At 39.6% G+C, this 20,404-nt stretch overlaps 1 protein-coding gene across 3 annotated transcripts in view; it reads left to right on the top strand.

Annotated features, from left to right (window-relative positions):
* Positions 1-18,855: 18,855 nt before the first annotated feature.
* LOC5570969 overlaps positions 18,856-20,404 on the top strand; it is a 162,390-nt gene continuing 160,841 nt past the window's right edge. The window contains exons 1-2 of one of the 3 annotated variants that reach the window (XM_021849907.1): positions 18,856-19,334; positions 19,532-19,939. In XM_021849907.1, the coding sequence (XP_021705599.1) occupies positions 19,914-19,939 (26 nt within the window). In that variant the 5' untranslated portion in view covers positions 18,856-19,334; positions 19,532-19,913. Of the gene's footprint in view, positions 19,940-20,404 lie in introns of all 3 variants that reach the window. The other 2 variants (XM_021849905.1, XM_021849906.1) reach the window with 2 other exon arrangements.

Below are 20,404 nucleotides of genomic sequence, written 5' to 3'. Positions count from 1 at the left end.
AACTCAATTCTGCGTTGAATCAAACCAAATTCAGGTAATTTTTTCTTATGGCTTCAAAGGCAAAGTATCCAGCTTTTTAAAAGCGCTAATGGCTGCCGCGAATACGCTCACTTTCTGGTAGGGAACAGTCGATTTGACGTTTGGCTTGGGTCGTTTTATATTGAGCTGACCCAAGCCAAACGTCATATCGACTGATCCCTATCAGAATGCGAGCCTGTTTGCGGCAGCCATTAGCGCTCGTAAAAACCTGGATACCTAATAGAGGCCTTGGAAATTTAGCCAAATTGGGGTTATTGGGTTCAACTACGGTTTTGCGTTGAAACTGTTGGGCAGAGGTGGACACGGCACAACGGAAGCGAAACACCGAAGAAAAGGAACCGGACAAGGAATGAAACACTTGTGTGAATGAAACGAGGTAAACTTTAATACACTTCTGTTCGGGTTGAATATAAACGGATGAATGAAAAAATCAACTGTACTTTGCACTGTTGCTTTGCCTTCTCCTTCTCAATGATGCGCTTTTGGCGCGCTCGCTCGACGGTGCAGTGGGTAGCATTCAGGGTTGCCACCTTGGTTACCACTCACCGAATACTGCACGGAGAGGAAACAGCATTGCATATTCCATCACTCCTCCTCAATGCTGATCCTCGCTGCATTTCTCGGAATATCTCCTCCTGACTTCTTGCTCTTCTGCCTTCTTGCGCTCCTGCCGTCGGCTCTTGCTATGCCAACAACGTATTCCGACAGATGACCAGGCGGGACACCCCGATTAATCCTGCTGGATCGACGTATGTCTTCAGGAGTTTCCTCCTCACTAGGATATTGAACCTCTTCCTTCATTTGCAACGGATCTTGTTCTTCTCCCGTATTGTCCAAATCAAAATAGTCTTCTTCTTCAGTTTTGTCCAACTCGGATCCATCGAAATTGTCCACTTCGGTAGGCTGTGCCCCCGAGAACCACTCAACTTCATTACCTTCATTCACTTTCTCCCGTGATGAACACTTCGGATCCTGCATTTCCAAAAATTTCGCATCTCGGCTAATCGTCACCATATCTGTTCCGGTATCCACGAACCGGTAGCCTTTATGCTCCTCCGAATAACCGATGAACGTTAATTTCTTCGCCTTGCTTTCGAACTTGCCACGTTTTACTCCTGGAACATGAACATACGCCGGACACCCGTATGCCTTTAGATGCCCCAGCTCAGGCTTTCGACCACACCACTTTTCGTACGGTGTCGTATCCACTGACCGGGACGGAAGCCTGTTCTGCAAGTATGCAGCAGCAACGCAAGCTTCTCCCCAGTAACGTTTGTCCAAACCAGCATCCAAGAGCATCTTTGTAGCCATCTCTTGTAGCGACCTGTTCTTCCTTTCGGCCACTCCGTTTTGCTGAGGCGTATACGCAGTCGTATACTGTGCCTTAATACCTTCGTCAGCAAAGAATCGCCGCAACTCTTCGTTGGCGTACTCGCCACCGCCGTCGGATCGGATAACTTGTGGTTTTCGTCCAAACAGGTTCTCTACGTACCTCACATATTGCTTTATCTTACCAGCAGCCTCCGATTTCTTCTCAAGTAAATAAAGGACCGTGTATCGACTGAAATCGTCGATCATCGTCATAAGAAATCGTTTTCCACCAGGTGTCGTCGTTCGCATTGGACCACAGAGATCTGTGTGGACCAACTCCAAAACACGCTTTGATTTTCTTTCCGCTACTTTCGGAATCGGATTCCGTGACAACTTACCCTCCAAACATGGCTCGCAAGTTTGCCTGATGCCGCAATCCGTGACCTTCACGCCTACGCCCAATTTGCCATCGACAATCTTCGACAATACTGCCGGGTCTCTGTGTCCGAAACGCTTATGCCACTGATGTTGGCAGTTATGATTGTGCATCTTACCTTCCACTTTCCTTGCGACTTCCGCCAGCTTCAGCTTGTACAGGGATCCAGTCTGCTCTCCGGCAACAATCACCTTACCGCTGACATCACAAATGGAACAGCCATCCTTTCGGAATTTCACCACAAATCCTTTCGCGGTTAACTTGTCCACAGATACAAGTCCACTGGTAAGGGAGGGAACATACAACACATCGCGCAACTTTACTTCGAATGTATTTCCATCTCCACCTACACACAACACTACACCATCACCGCATCCAGCTGTGGCAGCAACTTTGCCGTCGGCCAAAATCACATTTGGACCAGCCTTCTCCTCGAACGTCGTGAAAAATTTCTTGTCACTTGTCATGTGGCAGCTCGCTCCACTGTCGATGAACCAACATTCACGCTGTCCATCATCCGCCACCATGAAGCACACACCGGCACTGCAGGTATCATTTTTCACTTTCTTCGCATTTTGCCTGCCGCTCGATTTTTCTTCTGGCTTCTTCTCGTCTTCGCCGCTTTTCTGCTTCGCCAGATAAAGCCGGCAATTCCGACGCACATGGCCAGGCTTGTTGCAGAAATAGCACACTCGTTGTGAAACACCACCCACACTTTGCATTGCACTTTTCATCGCTTTCATATCAAACGAATCACCGGATCGTTCCTTCCGCCTCTCGAATTCATCCAGTAGCTTCGATTTTACCAGTTGCATGGTGATATCGGCATCGGCACGACTCTCTAGGGCCGTCACCAAAGTTCCGTAGGAGTCGGGCAAGCTGCGCAGGATCATCGCGATCCGCAGCGACTCTTCCAGTGGTTGCCCCGCATTCGACAAACGGTCGAATAAATCTTCCAAAACTACCAAATGGCACTCGAGATCACCATCTTCTGCGAGATTCACACTGCATAGTTTCTTCAATAAAGACACACGCGACGTAACCGTGTTCTTTTCGTGGTATGCTTTTAACTCATCCCAGAAAGCTTTCGCACTGTTCGCGTTTTTCACTAAACCGAACTGATTGTCCTCGATACATAAACCGATGGTGGCACGCGCTTTCCGGTCGTCTTTCGTCCACTGATCGGTAACAGGCTCCGGCTTCACATCGCCCACCACATACCAGAGCTCCTCCCTGGTCAGAAGCATCTCCATCCGGAACTTCCAGATTTGCCAGTTGTGGTTGCTCAACCTGGCAAACGCAAATTTGTTCTGCTCCGCCATTTTGTTTTCCGAACTGAATCACCACAGCAGGAAACAAAATCCAATCACACGCGGCGCGAACACCCGAAACAGGAAAACAGTTTCTCACACTTTCTTCCTACGCTATCCGGAAATTATATTTCGGATTTCCTCTGGGACCATTACCTGTTGGGCAGAGGTGGACACGGCACAACGGAAGCGAAACACCGAAGAAAAGGAACCGGACAAGGAATGAAACACTTGTGTGAATGAAACGAGGTAAACTTTAATACACTTCTGTTCGGGTTGAATATAAACGGATGAATGAAAAAATCAACTGTACTTTGCACTGTTGCTTTGCCTTCTCCTTCTCAATGATGCGCTTTTGGCGCGCTCGCTCGACGGTGCAGTGGGTAGCATTCAGGGTTGCCACCTTGGTTACCACTCACCGAATACTGCACGGAGAGGAAACAGCATTGCATATTCCATCAGAAACAACTCAGATTTGAGTAGTTCCGCGTTGTCGTGTAAGTATCACTCTGGGAAAAATCAAAACTATTTAGTTTAAAAGTTACTCTAAATCGCTATTTGCCTGGTTGGGTCTATAACATGTATAGATACGGAGTAAACAGGCTTGTTTTTCCTAAACATAAGTTGGCGCTAGTATAACTCCACCGTAACAACCCGCATAAACTGGAACTATACAACCACTATTTCCCGAACTGTCATCAACCATTTACGACAATATCTAAACAGTTTCGTATAACACCTAAATTAACAATAAATCAACACTACCGCGAACTGTTTTGACAATCTGTGAAACGGTAATTGAAAAAATAACAATATGGGAAATAGGCGGTTAAGTTATACAAACCATTTGAAAACGTCGATTTGCCCGGACATTTTTTTCGCGTTACATTAAGGGTTAAGGTTGATATACCATCCATGATTTCTGTGGAAAACAATATTGCAAACGGTTCAATAACTGTTGGACATTATAAATAAAATACCGGGCTGGGGTATCTTGTCTCATTTGCAACTGTAATTTATTGCTTTCATAAAAATACACAAAATATGTTTTATTAAAATAAATAAGTTTCATTTATTACCACCACAATTAATACTTAACACAGAAATACAAAATACTTAAATACAATTCATACTTAACACAGAAATTAATACTTAAACTAGACAATCAAAAGCACCTATTTATATGTGTCCCAACCCGTCGGCTTCCACATGTCTTTCGATTTCTCTGGTACTAATCCTACAGCTCCAAGTTTGACAGATGCGTTCCGTATTGAGCACCAAGCAGGATGCGGAACATGATTGTGTACGGGAAACTCAGGAGTATTGCATCACAAATATAGGATCCGTCGCTTACTTCACTTCGGCAATGGCAAGTAGCAACTAGGGAAGCAGCAGCGACAATCGATTTGGCTTCGGTTTCGATAATCCCAGCCAAATCCGGTAATGATTGGTTCCGTTGGCTTCTTGGAATTCCTCATTAGAAGCTCCCGATCGGTATGCGTGGCTTTTTATAGGCCTGAAATTTTGCGAAAAAAGAATATGAGTCATGTATCCCAGGTTGATCGATAGAATTACTTACCAATTTAGCAGTTCAAGTAAATGATCCGGAAAAGTTTCAGGTTTTTCTATCAAAAAGACAATATTTATACTGGTTTCAATCGTTTCAATGCAACAGCTGGATATTTTTTGTATTTTTTCTGTTTGATGGACAACGCAAAAACAAACACGCTAAAACCAAAATAGACTGCGTGGGTTTCAAAAATGAAAAAAAAAAAACAAACTTTTTTTTTTAATTATCTTTGCAACATATTTTTTTTTTAATATAGAATAGTAACACATCGCAGAATCAATGTTCTTTTCCTTTAAGATTTCGTAAATAGATACAAGGTTTCATTAAAGGTTGGGTCGCTTGCAAAACCTGCGTGAAATTTTCAAACGTGTACCTATAATGAACATCGTTCACAAACACCAATGTGGGTAACAGTTTGCCAAACTGTTGTTTATAATGTTTGTTGCCCTAACATCATGAAAACACCCACCCACCCCCTTCAGCGTTATGAAATTTGTGAATGAGCCCATAGGTTATATATAGTAAAATTCACAAATATATAAATGTGTTACGCAAACAAAAGCACGCACCATTCGGCAGATGGTGGGCTTATATTGCCACAGTTTCCTAAAAGTGTTTATCCCCATACAATTTAACAACATCTGGACAATTTAATATATTGTCACTATTTGGTATCGCTTACACAAATTGTTTTTAATAGTATAAGGCTTTGCCATTCAAATTGTTCAACATAGCAGAGCCGGGGCCTGCAATAAACATAAACAAAGGGGTAACTGTTGAAAATAAAACTCCAATTTAAACTTATTAATATTCAATCGTGGACAATACATGAAAATGAAATCAACAAATCGCACTTAAAACCTAAAACTTAGACCCATGCCCGATTCTAGATGACTGATATTCTAATTGGGTCCTAAAATTTGTAATGAAATCTTGTTTTTATTTAATAACACGAAAAAGCATGTTACTGTAATTACTTTAGCAATTTTTCCCGCTCAAATAATGGCTATATCATGTTTAAATTTTAATTTAAAAAAATGGTCCATAAATGAACCTTGACACTTTTGATCATGTTTGACGTTCGCTTAGTCGACAAAAACACCACAGGGGTTTTAGTTCGACCACTGGGGTTGTTCCTATCTGACATTTCGTAAGGGACACGGAAAACAAAATACACCCAAAATTTGAGTTTAAGCCAAAGGATGTGACAAAATCTAATAAAAATGTTTTTGAGCTTAAACCAACGGAAAACATTATAAAATTGAGTAAACATGTGGTTTTGGCTTAAACTTAAGCGTTTGGCACTAAAATTGGGACAGGGCTTTAGGACCCAATTCTGCAGAATCTGTCTTGCTCAAAACTCAGCTCGTTTTGACTCTCCTGTAAATATTCAGCAGCATCCGCATCCAAAAGCGTTTTTCTAAGTAGATGAAAAAACCGAATTTAGTACTATACCATTTAATTCCACTAGAGTTTGTATCCTTTGACAGATACGCGTATTTCGACCTCAACTGTAAGGCCGTCTTCAGTGTCGTGTACTAGACTCGACTGCGTTTTTCTGCTTTTGAGACCGTATTTCCTGAGATTTCCTAGTAGTCCCTGACGCTGGTTTCGTGGGCTTCTTAGGCTTCTTTCGCACCGCTGTTACCGTTTTGCAGGTCCAGACAACCGGTGTTTTCGAGCATTTCTGAAACAAATGGGAGAACGAAAAATAAAGCTGAGATGAAGGGAATTTGAAGTTGTATTACATTTCTTACCTGCCAAACAATTCCTGGAAATTCGCCATTCGATTGATTCGCCATTTCTAATGGAAAGCAGTCCACTTTTGAGATTTTTCTAACGATAATTAATCGAATAGTACACAAAATATTGAAAAAAAAATCGCGGGTCAAGCCGTCTTTGCCGGCATTTTTGTTTTTGTAAACAACTGCGATCGCTAAAATACACTGATAAAAATATTGATAATAAATCTTCGAGCTGTTTAGTAGAATACCTATAAGTAGATGAAAAAAACTGAATTTAGTACTATACCATTTAATTCCACTAGAGTTTGTATCCTTTGACAGATACGCGTATTTCGACCTCAACTGTAAGGCCGTCTTCAGTGTCGTGTACTAGACTTCCGTCGAGTCGAGTCTAGTACACGACACTGGAGACGGCCTTACAGTTGAGGTCGAAATACGCGTATCTGTCAAAGGATACAAACTCTAGTGGAATTAAATGGTATAGTACTAAATTAGGTTTTTTTCATCTACTGATAAAAATAGTTTTGTGGAAATCCAGCTTAGTTTAGTTTATTATACCAAAAATGTATACCACTTAATATGAGCCTCAGAAAAATATAAAGCATAAGGCTATCCATGAGGACTTTTCGTGATAGGACTGACAACTAAAAGTGTGAATGAAACCGAAATGAAAGAGTAAACAAATCATGCGAGTGTTATCGAAGCTTTACATTTTCCTTTTTAATCGAGAGTCACTCCGATCGCGAAACGTCAAAAGCACATGGTAAACAAAAAAAACAGCTGATCGCAGCTGTCTCATGGATTGCATTATTGTGGAGCCTTATTAGCGCATTTGCCCAAAATTCCACGCGGTGTATGCTAGCCAAAAGGAACGGCCGCGCAGACCGAATCTGTCACTTCATATGTCATGTATATATTCACAAACATTGTTGTTGTTGTGCATTATGGACCAATGCACGAGTTCACAATTTGACGTTTGAGATGGTACACAAATTATGTCACGCTAAATTTCAACTTTTAAGACCCCCTTCCCCCTCTCTTTGTCACACTTTTTGTATGAGTCCTCCAAAAATTTTGTTAGGCTTGTCACGCGTAGCTCGACCCCCTCCCTCCCTTGGAGCGTGACGTAATTTGTGCATGACCCCTTTGAGCGGTGCCGTGTTATTTATGCGACCATGGGAACGAATGAATTCGGCACCGCTCAAACGTCAAATTCGTGAGCTCGTGCATCGGTACATTCAGCAGACATTCTGAAATACGCTGACGAGTTAGATTCCATAAAATGGCAGTTTCATCAACTTATTTTCCTGCACGAAGTATCGTTTGACTCAAAAGACATTCCTCGGAATCATGAGTATGGCGTTAAAGGGCAAAAAGTTCTCTACACACCAAAATTTTATTGTTGTTAACCAGCAAATTTTTGCTGATTTATTTTTGCGCTGTAAATTTAGCAATCGATCCAGCAAAATGAAATTTGCTGGATCTTTCAGCAAAGCAAATTCGCATAAAAATGACAGCTGTTCTACGTATCATCCAGCAGAGTACATTTCAACTGCGAGATTTCTTGTTGTTTTCCAGCAATTTTGGGCCACCAGGTTTTGGTTGATGGAACATTTAGGTAAAGTTTGTCAAAAAACTGTTGAAGAATGCAATTTTGTGACATGCTAAAAACATTTATTTTCACAAGTATAAATAATCGAAAGTTTTCTGCGGGAGGACAGGGCCAAGCCCCGTTTGCCGTTCCGGTATTGTTGCCATCCTAGAAATAAACACTTGAGTTATTTGTCAATAATTAGTATTTCCTTAAATATAGAGTACTTACTCAGGTATTCCGCGAGATAAACGAAAAAAATGCGGTTCATAGATAATATTTTTCAGAAACCTTAATGCTGATTTCCAAATGAAACCAGTGGAAGATTTTTTTTTTCTTTGTTTTAATTGCCTCGGTACTTGTCAACCGACTGTCAACAACTATGGATCAATGCACGAGTTCATTATTTGACGTTTGAGCGGTGCCGTGTTATTTATGTGGTCATGGTAACGAATGAATATGGCACCGCTCAAACGTCAAATTAGTAAACTCATGCATTGGTTCATTGCTGAAGTTCAGTAATTATGTTTACTGGTTTACGGCAAATTTTCTAATCGATTGCTGGTTATCAATCATTTGTCATATGAATTACTGAAAACCAGTAAACCTGATGATGTTGACAAGTTTCCAGCAAGTTAAATTGCTGAATTCCAGTAAATAATTTCAGAAGTGCTGTATATCAGCAAAATGGTGTATTGCTGAGTTGGTTTCAACAAATGAAATTGCTGGAAGACTTACCGAAAATTTGGTGTGACCGTGGAGAATTTAAACGAAAACCTTGAGAATCTTACCTTTGTTTCTTGGGTCAATCAGGGATGTTAGAATCATTTCGGACCGAGGGGACTTTTACACGTAAAAAGTGTTTCGGCTGTTTGGTAAAACTTGCTACCCAAAGCCGAAAAGTTGAAACGTTTCTAGGTCACCATTCCATATGGATTATGGATAGTGCTAGAATACATTGCGACAAAAATATAATTTTGTATTTATCTAAGATCGATTGGAATCTTACCAGCTTATTGTCTAATATTCAATCCGATAGAAATAATTTTTGGCTTGTGCAAAAAACATATAAAGCGTTATTATCAGGAAAATAACAAGGAACCGCTTACCATAACAATTAACGAACCTTTCACATTATTCCGAAACTATTCATGTACTCACTTGTTCCATAAGTCTGGAGGTAATTTCGATTCATCTGTAGGTTTGGGACAATCATTGAGTGACTTTGGGTTTTAGGAAGGATATCTAACGGTGAGTAAATCAGGCTAAGACAAGTTAAGTTAAATAACTAATCAGGTTTAGAAATTTATGATTCAAGAAAAGCAAATCAGACTTAGAAAAATTAACTGTTAAGAAATCAAGCTTAAAAACTAGGCGACTTATTTCAGTTTGTTCAAATAGTTCATATGAACGATTTGATAAATAAAAGTTGAAAGAAATAAAATATATTTAGTCTTTATTTCATATAACAATGTATGACTCAAGTTATCAAAATCACATGTGGTCAATATCCATCATATCGCCTACTTGCTCGCGCAGTTTTTGACTGAGAGCTGTCTCCTGTGGGGCAGTCAAGGTTTGCATATCACGTAGCATGTCATGGCAGATGTTCAGCTTCTTCTTTATGTAGGAGTAACGAGTTTGAATATGATAATAAATAAAATACATTAATTGATCAATGTAAAAACACAGCGTTCTACACAACCTATTCTACAATCAATAAACATTCTCAACTGATTCCGATAACACTTTCTTGGGTGTAGCTTACCAGGCTCCAGAATCAGAAAATTTGCATAAACTTCTACAACACATCTTAATCGACATATTCTACAATTAATTAACTGCCTCAACTGATAAGAAAACACTTTCTTGGATGGAGGCTACCAGGCTCCAAAAGTACCAATTAAGCGTCCAAATAAAAAAAACATCCATAAACGTGCACTCAAAATAATCCAAATGTCATTGCTACGTGAAAAATCACGTAGATCATTCCAAATTCATTTTACCTTCACTTCACCTGACTAAGATAAAGATCACTAAGCCATTCATAACCACCAAATAGTAACTCGGTAATTGTTACTGAGGATAACTTTCGCTCTTACGTGAAATTCACGTAGATGCCTAAGTTCATTTTGACATCTGTAGATTGTACGTACATTCGGTGTTGAGCTCAAATCCTAAGATGGTGCCCGCTTGATTTTTGAAGAACTTCAGAAGCTGCTAAACTTTAATCCCTGTGTGAGATTGATTTCAAGGTAAATATGCTTTGAATACCGAAGAATCCATGCATTACTTCATATTTTATACCTGATTTATAACCTCTATCAATTCAACCCTCTCCTTAAATGCCTCAGGGTCGGCGTACGCGCTTAACTATCGCGACCAAGAACACACTAAACTACTTTTGCTAAACACAATCCACTTTATTTTCAATTTAGCACAATCAGGTACCTTTATTTCTCCCACTTTCTTAAAGGCTATCTCCTACCTCACTTCTCCGTCTATTTCTTTCTTATCGGCGGGGCCCCTTCTTCTTGTCCCGCTACTTCATTTCAGCTTCCTCCTCTAATCTTCGGCGCTCCGACTGGATTGCTGGCGCGCTTTCTACTCCTGCGCAAAGTATTGCAGCTTCCTCTTCACGACTTTGACGGGCTCTTCGGACCTTCGAATGCTGGCTTGTACTCTCCTCTTCACACAGCCCTTCGACTCCGAGCTTCAGGCCGTTCACAAAATGGCCGCCTCTATTCACCGACTAGGTGACACCTATGGCTCGCTGTGGCAGACTACGGAGTGGCACCCTTGTCGACTGTAGGCCAACTCCGAACTATGCCGAGGCCACGGTTCACGTCCAGTGATGCTTCGGACGGATCCAATCTCCGGTTCAGAGCCAAACCCAGGAGAAAGCTCAGGGTTGAACCTGGGAGGGAGGCACCGATACTACACACGAAATATGACATGATTTTTTTCAAACTGCAAGAAAACTTCAGCTTGCCAACCACAATCAAGGCAGACTTGATGAAAATTGCTAGTTTTCTTTTGTTGTGTACTTTCGAACTTTTCGGACAAACATGGAAAATGGGCCAAAGTTTTCTATGCATTTTATTTTCGTTTTATTAGAAAAGGTAAGATGATGCGTATTTGAATACTTTATATTCAATCAGAATAAAAGGTGCTGTCGTGACATTACTTTTAAATAGGCATGAATAGCTTATCAATCGATTTTTTGTCACATTTGATGAAATGCAAAAATATGTTTTGATCAATTACGCGCTTTTTCCATGTTTGTCCGTTGTTTAAGATCCGGGCTCACAGTGACAGTTCGTGACAGCAGAATCTCGGCTCATTATGACGTACAGAAATTTCGTATCGGTTTCTCCCTCCCAGGGTTGAACTATGGGTGAACTACGGTGAACTACGGGGTCCTGGATGTATATCCGCTCGCTCTTATCACTATCCACTCTTTAGACCGAAGTCACTTTCTTTATGAATTTATAGTTTTCAGCAACCAATTAAGCTAGCTCACGTCTTGCTCTCACGAATGTGGCAAGGTAATTGTCGGTTCAGCGATGGCGGTTAATTTTTGTCCGCTAATAAACTCCCAGTTCATTTCGCCTCATCATGGCCCTCTTTACACCACCCACAATGGCAGCCCATCCTTATCCTTCTCGGCGTCTGGTGGTGAGTAGCGGAACTAATACAATGCGGCTGCGTTCTTCACAGTGGGTGTTGGGTGGTGTCCAGTTTGGAATAATTTGAAACTTTCTTGGTATTGGTTATTTAACAACAAAACGGAGTGATTTGTAGCCCCAAGCAAGCTGGTTCGGTTTTCGCGTCGCCGGAGTGACGTTTTTTTTTTCTGCCACGCGTTTCGTTTGCTGGGCAGTGCATTTTAAGACCCATGCAAGCTAGTTCGGTTTTCGCGTTGCCGTGTGTATATCAAGTATGCTGATAAAGTAGCTTATGGCTGCTTAGTGAGGGATGAAGGATCAATTTGGTGAGCTCGTTTCATGCTTTCATTTTTAATGTATATTTTATTGTGAAAAACTTTTTAATCATGACAACGATAGAAAAGTCACTTTTATGTATATTTTTTCTTTTTACAAAACATTAATGTTTTTTTACATTAAGTGTCGGCAAAGACTCTTGTAATTGTTTAAAAAGTATTCAAATACATATACCTTATCTCTTATCCAACATTTTTCATTACAGAAATCGTTTTGAATGGTTCGACACTGAAAGTGTAGACTTACTTTAGGAACATGTTGTCTGTAGTGACTGTTTGAACCAGGGTGGGTGTACGGCTGTCAACTACAAACAAAGCTCGCCTAACAATCATCTCTCACGCGGGCCGTCCCAAACAGCATCATTTCTCACGCGGGCCGGCCAAACAGCACAGGTCGAAAACGCGGGCCATGCCAGGCAGCAAATGCTGATGCTTTTCAACACTCAAACAGCGGGATGTCTAGCAGCGTTCTGAGCCACACGAACACACCCACAAAACATGAACGGTAGGCGCACCTCGTTGCGTATACCCCCCCTGGTTTGAACTAAGGCTGCATGGATCGCATCACTTGCCAAGATGAATCCTGATTATGTAGCTTTTGAACCCTCCCCACTAACAAATTCCTCCCTGTGACAACCATGGAGATGCAGAGGTGATCTCGGTCTCTAGTAACAATGGATGTCACACTCATAATCCCACCTTTCCCCGATGACCGTAAGGACGTGGCCGGCGCCGTTATTGACTTTATAATGTTTGGAGTTCTCGAAAGTGTACATTGAAGATGGAAAGCTATCCCAAGCTACATCTGTTGGTTCCTTGTGCAACTTCGATTATTCTGGTCAATCACGGAGTAGCAACTACGAATTGTATGGTCATCAATGCTTATGCTTTATGCTTATTAGTTATTTAACAACAAAACGATACACAAAATTCCGATAGTCTCACAAATCTTGGACACTTCAACACACCACTGGTTACGAAATCCACGTAGATCTACGTGTAGCGCCGAAGTTCAAAAGTTCATGCGTTTATTCTGGGCTACCTATGATTCACGTAAGAGCTACGTAAAAAGTGCGATGGAAAAAAATTCACGTATATTTTCACGTAAAAATGACGTTTGGATTATTTTGAGTGTGTAAAACACCTGTCAATCGGAATATTTTACATTGAATAGACTTACTCAATTGATTTCGATAACACTTTTTTTTTTGGGTGGAGCTAACCAGGCTCCAGATGTATCCATCAAGCGCCAAAACCATAAATTTTCTATACTTCTACAACAAATATAAATCGATATGTTCTACAATCAATAAACATCCTCAAATGATTTCGATAACACTTTCTTGGGTGGAGCTTACCAGGCTTCAGAAGTACCAAATAAGCGTCCAAATAAGAAATGTTGCATTAACTTCTACAACACATCTTAATCGACATATTCTACAATTAATAAACTGCCTCAACTGATTAAGATAACACTTTCTTGGATGTAGCTTACCAGGCTCCAAAAATAGCAATTAATAGTCTAAATAAAAAAAAAGTCCATAAACTTGTACAACACCTCTCAATGTACATATTATACAATTAATAGACATGCTCAAATGATTTCGTTTTTTTTTTTTTGTGGGTGAAGCTTATCCATCAAGCATCAAAATCGTAATTTTATCATACTTCTACAACATATCTAAATCGACATATTCTATAATCAATAATTTGATAACACTTTTTTGGGTGGCGCTTACCAGGCTCCAGAAATACCAAATAAGCGTTCATATCAGAAAATTTGCATTAACTTCTACAACACATCTTAATCGACATATTCTACAATTAATTAACTACCCAAACTGATTTCGATACTTACTTGGATGAAGCTTACCGGGTTCCAAAAGTACCAATTAAGCGTCCAAACCAAAAATTGTCCATAAACTTGTACAACACCTCTCAATCTACATATTCTACAATTAATAGACTTGTTCAACTGATTTCTTTAACACTTTTTTTTTTGATGGATTTCGATAACACTCTCTTGGGTAAAGCTTACCATTCTCCAGAAGTACCAATCAAGCGTTCAAATAAAAAAATCCATTCAATTTTGAGTACATCTCAATTGACATATTTTACAGTAAGTAGAATTATTTAATAATTCTAATAATTGTACAATTCATAGAATTGCTTAACTGGATTTGTTAATACTTTTTTTTAGATCTATTCAGGCTAACAGCTTTCACAAAAAAATCCATTCCTCTATTACTTACACAAATTCCTCTATTTCTTTTAAGTCATCTCCTCTTAGTATGACTTTAATGCATCTATATATGGTACCAGTAAACAGCTTTTCAGGCTCGAAGAATCCATCAAGCAACAGAAACCAGAAAACAATTCAACAACTTGCTTAGAATATCCCAGTTTACACATTATATTATCATATAAATTCCTCTAATTCCAAAGAACTCATCAGATATCAATAATCTCAAATCATTGAACCATTTCTTTATCATATCTTTATAACCGTTTAACTTAAAAAAATTATAATCGTTTAGCTAATCTACGTTACGCTATCAAAGATTGAGCTTATCATGCTCGAAGAATGTATCCTACCGACTGTGATTCGCTACCAGCCCTGATATAACATCTACCAGTTCCGCACCATTCGTTATATCCATTTTATTCACTTTTCTGTACCAAAGATTTGCTTTTCTTAACCATTTGCTAAAACAATGATTTTTTTTGGAACAGTGACTCGCTACCAGCCCTGATACAATTTCTAAAATTGCAAACCAAAAATGATTCGCTACCAGCCCTGAAAAAGCATCTGCCAGTTCCGCACCATTCATTATACCCATTTTATTCACTTTTCTCTACCAAACATTTGTACTAACATATTATTTCAATTGCGTAATATGATCAAATAATAATTTATAACAAAATGACTTTTTGTTGCAAATAGTGATTCGCTACCAGCCCTGATCCAATTTCTACAATTCCAAACAAAAATGATTCGCTTCCACTCCTGATATACACCCCTATTCTTGTTTACGTTCGAATGCTCTTTCGATCGAAAATCGTTTTGCATTCCCGTTTACGCCAGCAAAATCAAATGGGCCGTGGATTCGAACGAATAGGATTCGATCGAAAGTTGGATCCGCCGTAAACAAGAATAGGGGTGATAATCTCTGCCAATTCCGCACCATTCATTCTATCCATTTTATTCACTATCTCGATTAAACAGACAAACATTTGTACTAAAATTTCTTTTCAATTGCATACTGCAATCAAAGAATAATGCTTTTTTGAACATTTTTTCAGAATAAATGTTATTGTTTTGTCGCAAACAGTGACTCGCTATCAACCCTGATACAACTTCTCCAATTCCATGTGATTCGCTACCAGCCCTGATAGAATCTCTGCCAATTCCACATTTTATTCACTTTTCGTTACCAAACAGGCATCCCAAATCTTGTCAAATCATCCAGCTACCAGCTATCACTAGTTCTTCATATTTTTCTCGAAAATCCATCTGCTTTAGATATTCTCACTTATTCGGACACTCATAGCACATTCATTTTATCAAAAATAAGGTAAGTATATGTATCATACCTACCGCTCTGCGCCATTGTAGAAATTATCCGAAACAATAAAATAATTCAGTTTCGACTCAATTTTTGAATTTTCATTTTTTTTTCAACACTTTACACACATCCGTACCACATCCGTATTTTCTAAACTGATTTCACGGACACCGTCTTCAGCCATTTTCTGCACAGACTGTTATTTAAATTGCATTAAAAAATTGATCACCATTTAACAAAGCAGGTTTTTAAAATGAAAATTTTTACTGTTTTCTAAATTTGGACCTCTTGAATCTAAAAATGATTTCAAAATTCTTACAACTCGTGTATTTGATCATTTTAATGCAAAATCAACCTTGTATTTTTTTCATTATATATTTTTAAAATAAGTGCTGATATCTAAGTTATTGATTGCAGTTCAAAGATTGCATAACAAATCATTTTAGATGGGCCGATATAATTCAATGCCGCATATAATTCAAAGTCGGTTTTTGGTTTTGGTCACATGTTCCATTGATGTTAACATGATATTTAAAGTATTAAAGTTAACTTTTTTGTGATATAATCCAGCAAGTATGCAAAATAGGACTTAAACTTTCATTTTCATTTTGGTGGAAAATGCGAGATAAAATTCAGATTAAACTGGTTTATTCAACATGCTTGCGGTCTCTTCGTTTTTCTTATATGGCAAATTACTATACTTTTATTAATCACCAAAAAATAATTTTTGAGCATCTAAAGTACTATGAACTTTGCTAGTACACATGAAATTTGAATTCTGTGGCAAATTAAGCAAATAAATTGCCAAACAAGCTGGGAAACTTGCATGCAAGTGGGCTGATATAGTCAAATTTTGCAAGGTTAAGACCAAACGTGCATGATAAATACTATTATAAGGCTGTATGAGTTGGTATAAAATAATATTCCTGTGAAGATATCGATTCATATTCACTTTTCAACATTGAATTTAATATTAATTAAACGTTTTTGGAAGATAAAAAGATATATTTGAAACAAAACCGCATGAATTACTTAGAGCAAATAGGGCACCCCAAGCAACCAAAAGTTTGGATTTTACTTGAACAGTGAACCCAAAAGTTCACTTCTAGTACTTTTTGGGTTCCAATTAAATTTTATCGCTGATTAAGAGAACATAACGAGTATTAACAGAACTTGATTGAGCTTGAGCTTGAGCTTGAGCTTGATTGGCCGCCCGTGGATGCTACTCCAGTATCGCCAGATCAGCTGCACTTACACAAGGAACCAACCGAATGACTGCTTGGGACTAACAGGCATCCTCAGTGTATAAGTGCTGGTGATCTTCTATTTTTAGCGACAATGGTGCCTGCCACGTCAGAATGCAGACCAATGTGGGGAAGGGGCAGAAATTGATGATGCATTAAACTGGCTCCCACGTAGACCGTATATACCACTGCATCTACGCCAATTCATGCAGGAGTGTTTGGATTGGGGGAAAGGCATGGCAGAGAGGTTTGCTTTTGTGGTTAGCAAACTGTCTATTTATCAGGCGTAAGGAAAGGCATGCGCGTGGAAGAATGGAAGCGTTAGGGAAACGGTTTCTTGTCCGTCTCTGGTTCTAGCGTTTGCTATGAACGAATAGTTTGAGTGTGATAGATTTAGAATGGAAGATAGAAGCAAGTGAGAGATATACAACTACAAAGTACAAGGAAAGGGACGGGCCTGGGATTGAACTCATGACCTTCTGCTTATGAAGCAGAAGCGGTAGCCATCAGACCACCAACCCCGTCTCGAGTATTAACAGAACTTGATTCTCCGAAAAGTAACTCATGCACTTATTCGCAACTAGAAAGTTCAGAAAAAGTTCGAGTCCAACTTTTTTTCTACTTTATGGTAAACATCATTCTATTTAAGCTTCTTAAACGAACTTTATGTGAACTCAAGTTCGGTTAATTACTTAAAAAGCGAGCTGCTTAAGCCATAACATGCTTTTTTATCTGAACTTTTGGTTGCTTGGGACATTATATGGAAATTTCTGGCTTTGATTACAAAAATGGCTCTAATTTGTAGAAATGATTTTGACTATGAGATTTGCGATCGGATGCATGTTCTATTATAACTGGACTTTCAAGTTTCAAGTATAAGTGACGAACTTTAAATTTTCATCAAATCATAATTGTAAAACGAATTGTTTGTGAGGGTTTCAAAAACGCTAAAACCCATCTATTTTTAATATTCGATTTTTAAGCTTTGAATGTTTTCGATTTTAACAAAAATAGCTCTGACATGATGTGTCATACTAATAATATTTACTCTTGTATTAGTTTTGCTTAAATGATTAACAGAAATTATGTTGTTTTGTTTAGTATGTTGTGAATCTCGCAGTTTCTAACCCGCATTATCAATAATACCTAAAGGAGTTTAACACTAACAAAAATAGAACTGTGAGACTCGAACACATGCTCCGTGTCAACAATTTTAAGAGTGACAGGTCAATAATGGCATTGAAAAATGTGGAAAATAATTTTTACGCTTAACGTTTTCTAATACAACTCTAATACTTGAGGCTAGACCATGACTAGCAATAATACAGTAATACGAGGATAACCCATCGTCAACTCATCAATGCATATAAGAAAAAGTGTTATTGTCTCTTTGGAAATGATCAGATCAAATGGTGCAAATAATAATCATCTTAATGCTACCTACCTGCTATCCTCTTCTCGTATGAACCTAATATGTAGGTACCACAATTTGTTCATCTCAAACTGGAATTGTTCGGAAGATGATGGGAAGCAAGAACAAACTCTCTAACAGTTAGAACCTGGTTACAACCCGTCATGCATTCGAAGTAAAATGGGACGTTCATTCTAAATTTCCCAAACATTTCACCCACCTTTACATCGTCCGCTTCCCTTTAATTTGCCTCTTCTGGAATCCCAAGCAATGCATGTAACCTAAACCCATCACGGAACAAGCGACTTCCCAATTAGAACTAGAGGTACACAGAAAGAACGAAATCAAAATACCGAGAGGTGATGGTCACTGTCCAGAACCCACCACGGCGCATACGTGCATCATAGGTAAACGGATGATGGATGCGAAGCGAAGAGAGACCCCAGAAGAATAGTTTTCGAAAACAACGCCGCGTGCACCATCATTCGGTGCCACAGGTGGAACAAACAACGGACTCTTGCTCCAGTCTCTCCTCATTCATGGCGGTCGCCAACCATCCAAACCAATCCAAAGACCGACGCCGAAACCACACTCGCGACTTGACAGCTGACGGGTACGGACGTCTGTTTAGTGTGCTGCGCGCATCGCTACCTCGCCGCTTTGCTTCAGCTTCAGCGTCATTGCGCCGAATAACCATAGTAACGTTGCGCGAAAACACGTGCTTTACCAGCGGCACCCGCACAAGAGGGATTGCGTGAACCGCTGTAAATACTCGATCGTATATACTATACAGTCTGCGCGAAGGAGATCGCAGTGATAGTGAAATGGATTTGCTTTTTTAGATATTGAGGTAGTAGTGGACACAATGGATTAAGGTCCGAAATTGTGATCTATTGTGCATCGTGTTTGATGAGCAGTGCAGTTAGTTCAGTGACTAAATTCAACAGTTTTTGTGCAACCGAAATCGTCGATCGGGAGATCAAACAGGCAATCAGTGGCAGAGTGAACGGAGGATTAATTTAATACCGTTTTGATATAGCGATTGAAGGCATACAATTTGGGCGATCATTATCCGGCAATCAGTTACACGATCGGCTGTGACTGCGAGGTTGCTTTTTTTCGGATGTTACTTTCGATGGCATACCAGCCTTATGGGGAAGTGATGGTTCGGGTTTCGGTGTGATATTAATTCCGGAGGAAGGCGTGTTTGAGTGATTTTTGCAGATAAATACACTGGCTGCTGTAATTTTCGGATAGTGACGGAATAATACAGCATCCGCATAATGAAAAATGAGTTATTCATAGGTAACGAAACCGAATAGAAGAGGCAATGGATGCGAATGATCCCTTGATTATGTCGATTTTTACGGTGATTTGTTGATTGTTTTCCGAGGGGAGCCGTTGGGGCATGGGGCAAACAATCGTTGCAACTATTGATGGACGACGACACAGACAAGGGGCATTGTGCTCATGAGTAATAGTGTTGAAGGCGCGTGTAATACTGCTGGTCGAAGAAAAGAAAGAAGTGTGAAATTGGAAGCCTTTTTCGGGCGTTGGCAACAGGTGAATTATTGTTACTGGGGGGCAGCTGAACCGAATTGTTCCGCAATTGTGTTTACTGGATTGTAACGGATAGCGGAGAGTGCGAGGAAACGCAGCAGCAGCCAACGGAGCTTCTACAAGCATCATGGGACTCTTCGGGTGGATCAAAAAGTAAGTGAAACATGATTTTGCTGTTTATTTAAGGAAAATGCTCATCGATTATGATGGCTATGTTCTACTGTCTAGGTCGGATATGAGTAGCAGTCTAAGATGATTCTCACAGTGGGGATTTTCACTTGCACTACGGATGAGTAGGCAACAACAAAGAATTACCTACAGACGAACGAAAACTGTTTTACGGTTTTACCGTTCTGTACCACTTATTATTAGCTAATTTGAGTCAACTCATACGTACGCATTTTTCTAATTAGAAATTCAGGAACATTAGAGTAAGGTGGGTTAAAGTAAGTAGTAGAAGCATTAACCTAAGAATGCTAATGTCGCTGCTGTTCGTGTTACCAACATCTAGTTTGCCACGAACTGACAGCGTGAGTACCGAGCCTCAAAGAGTCAGATTAATTTTAAAAACCAAAACAACATCATGGTATAGAACAAACAATGAAAAACCATAATTTA

Source organism: Aedes aegypti, chromosome 3 (genome assembly GCF_002204515.2).
Source record: "Aedes aegypti strain LVP_AGWG chromosome 3, AaegL5.0 Primary Assembly, whole genome shotgun sequence".
In the NCBI taxonomy this organism is placed as follows: Eukaryota; Metazoa; Arthropoda; class Insecta; order Diptera; family Culicidae; genus Aedes; species Aedes aegypti.
This window is presented reverse-complemented; position numbering and strand designations above follow the sequence as displayed.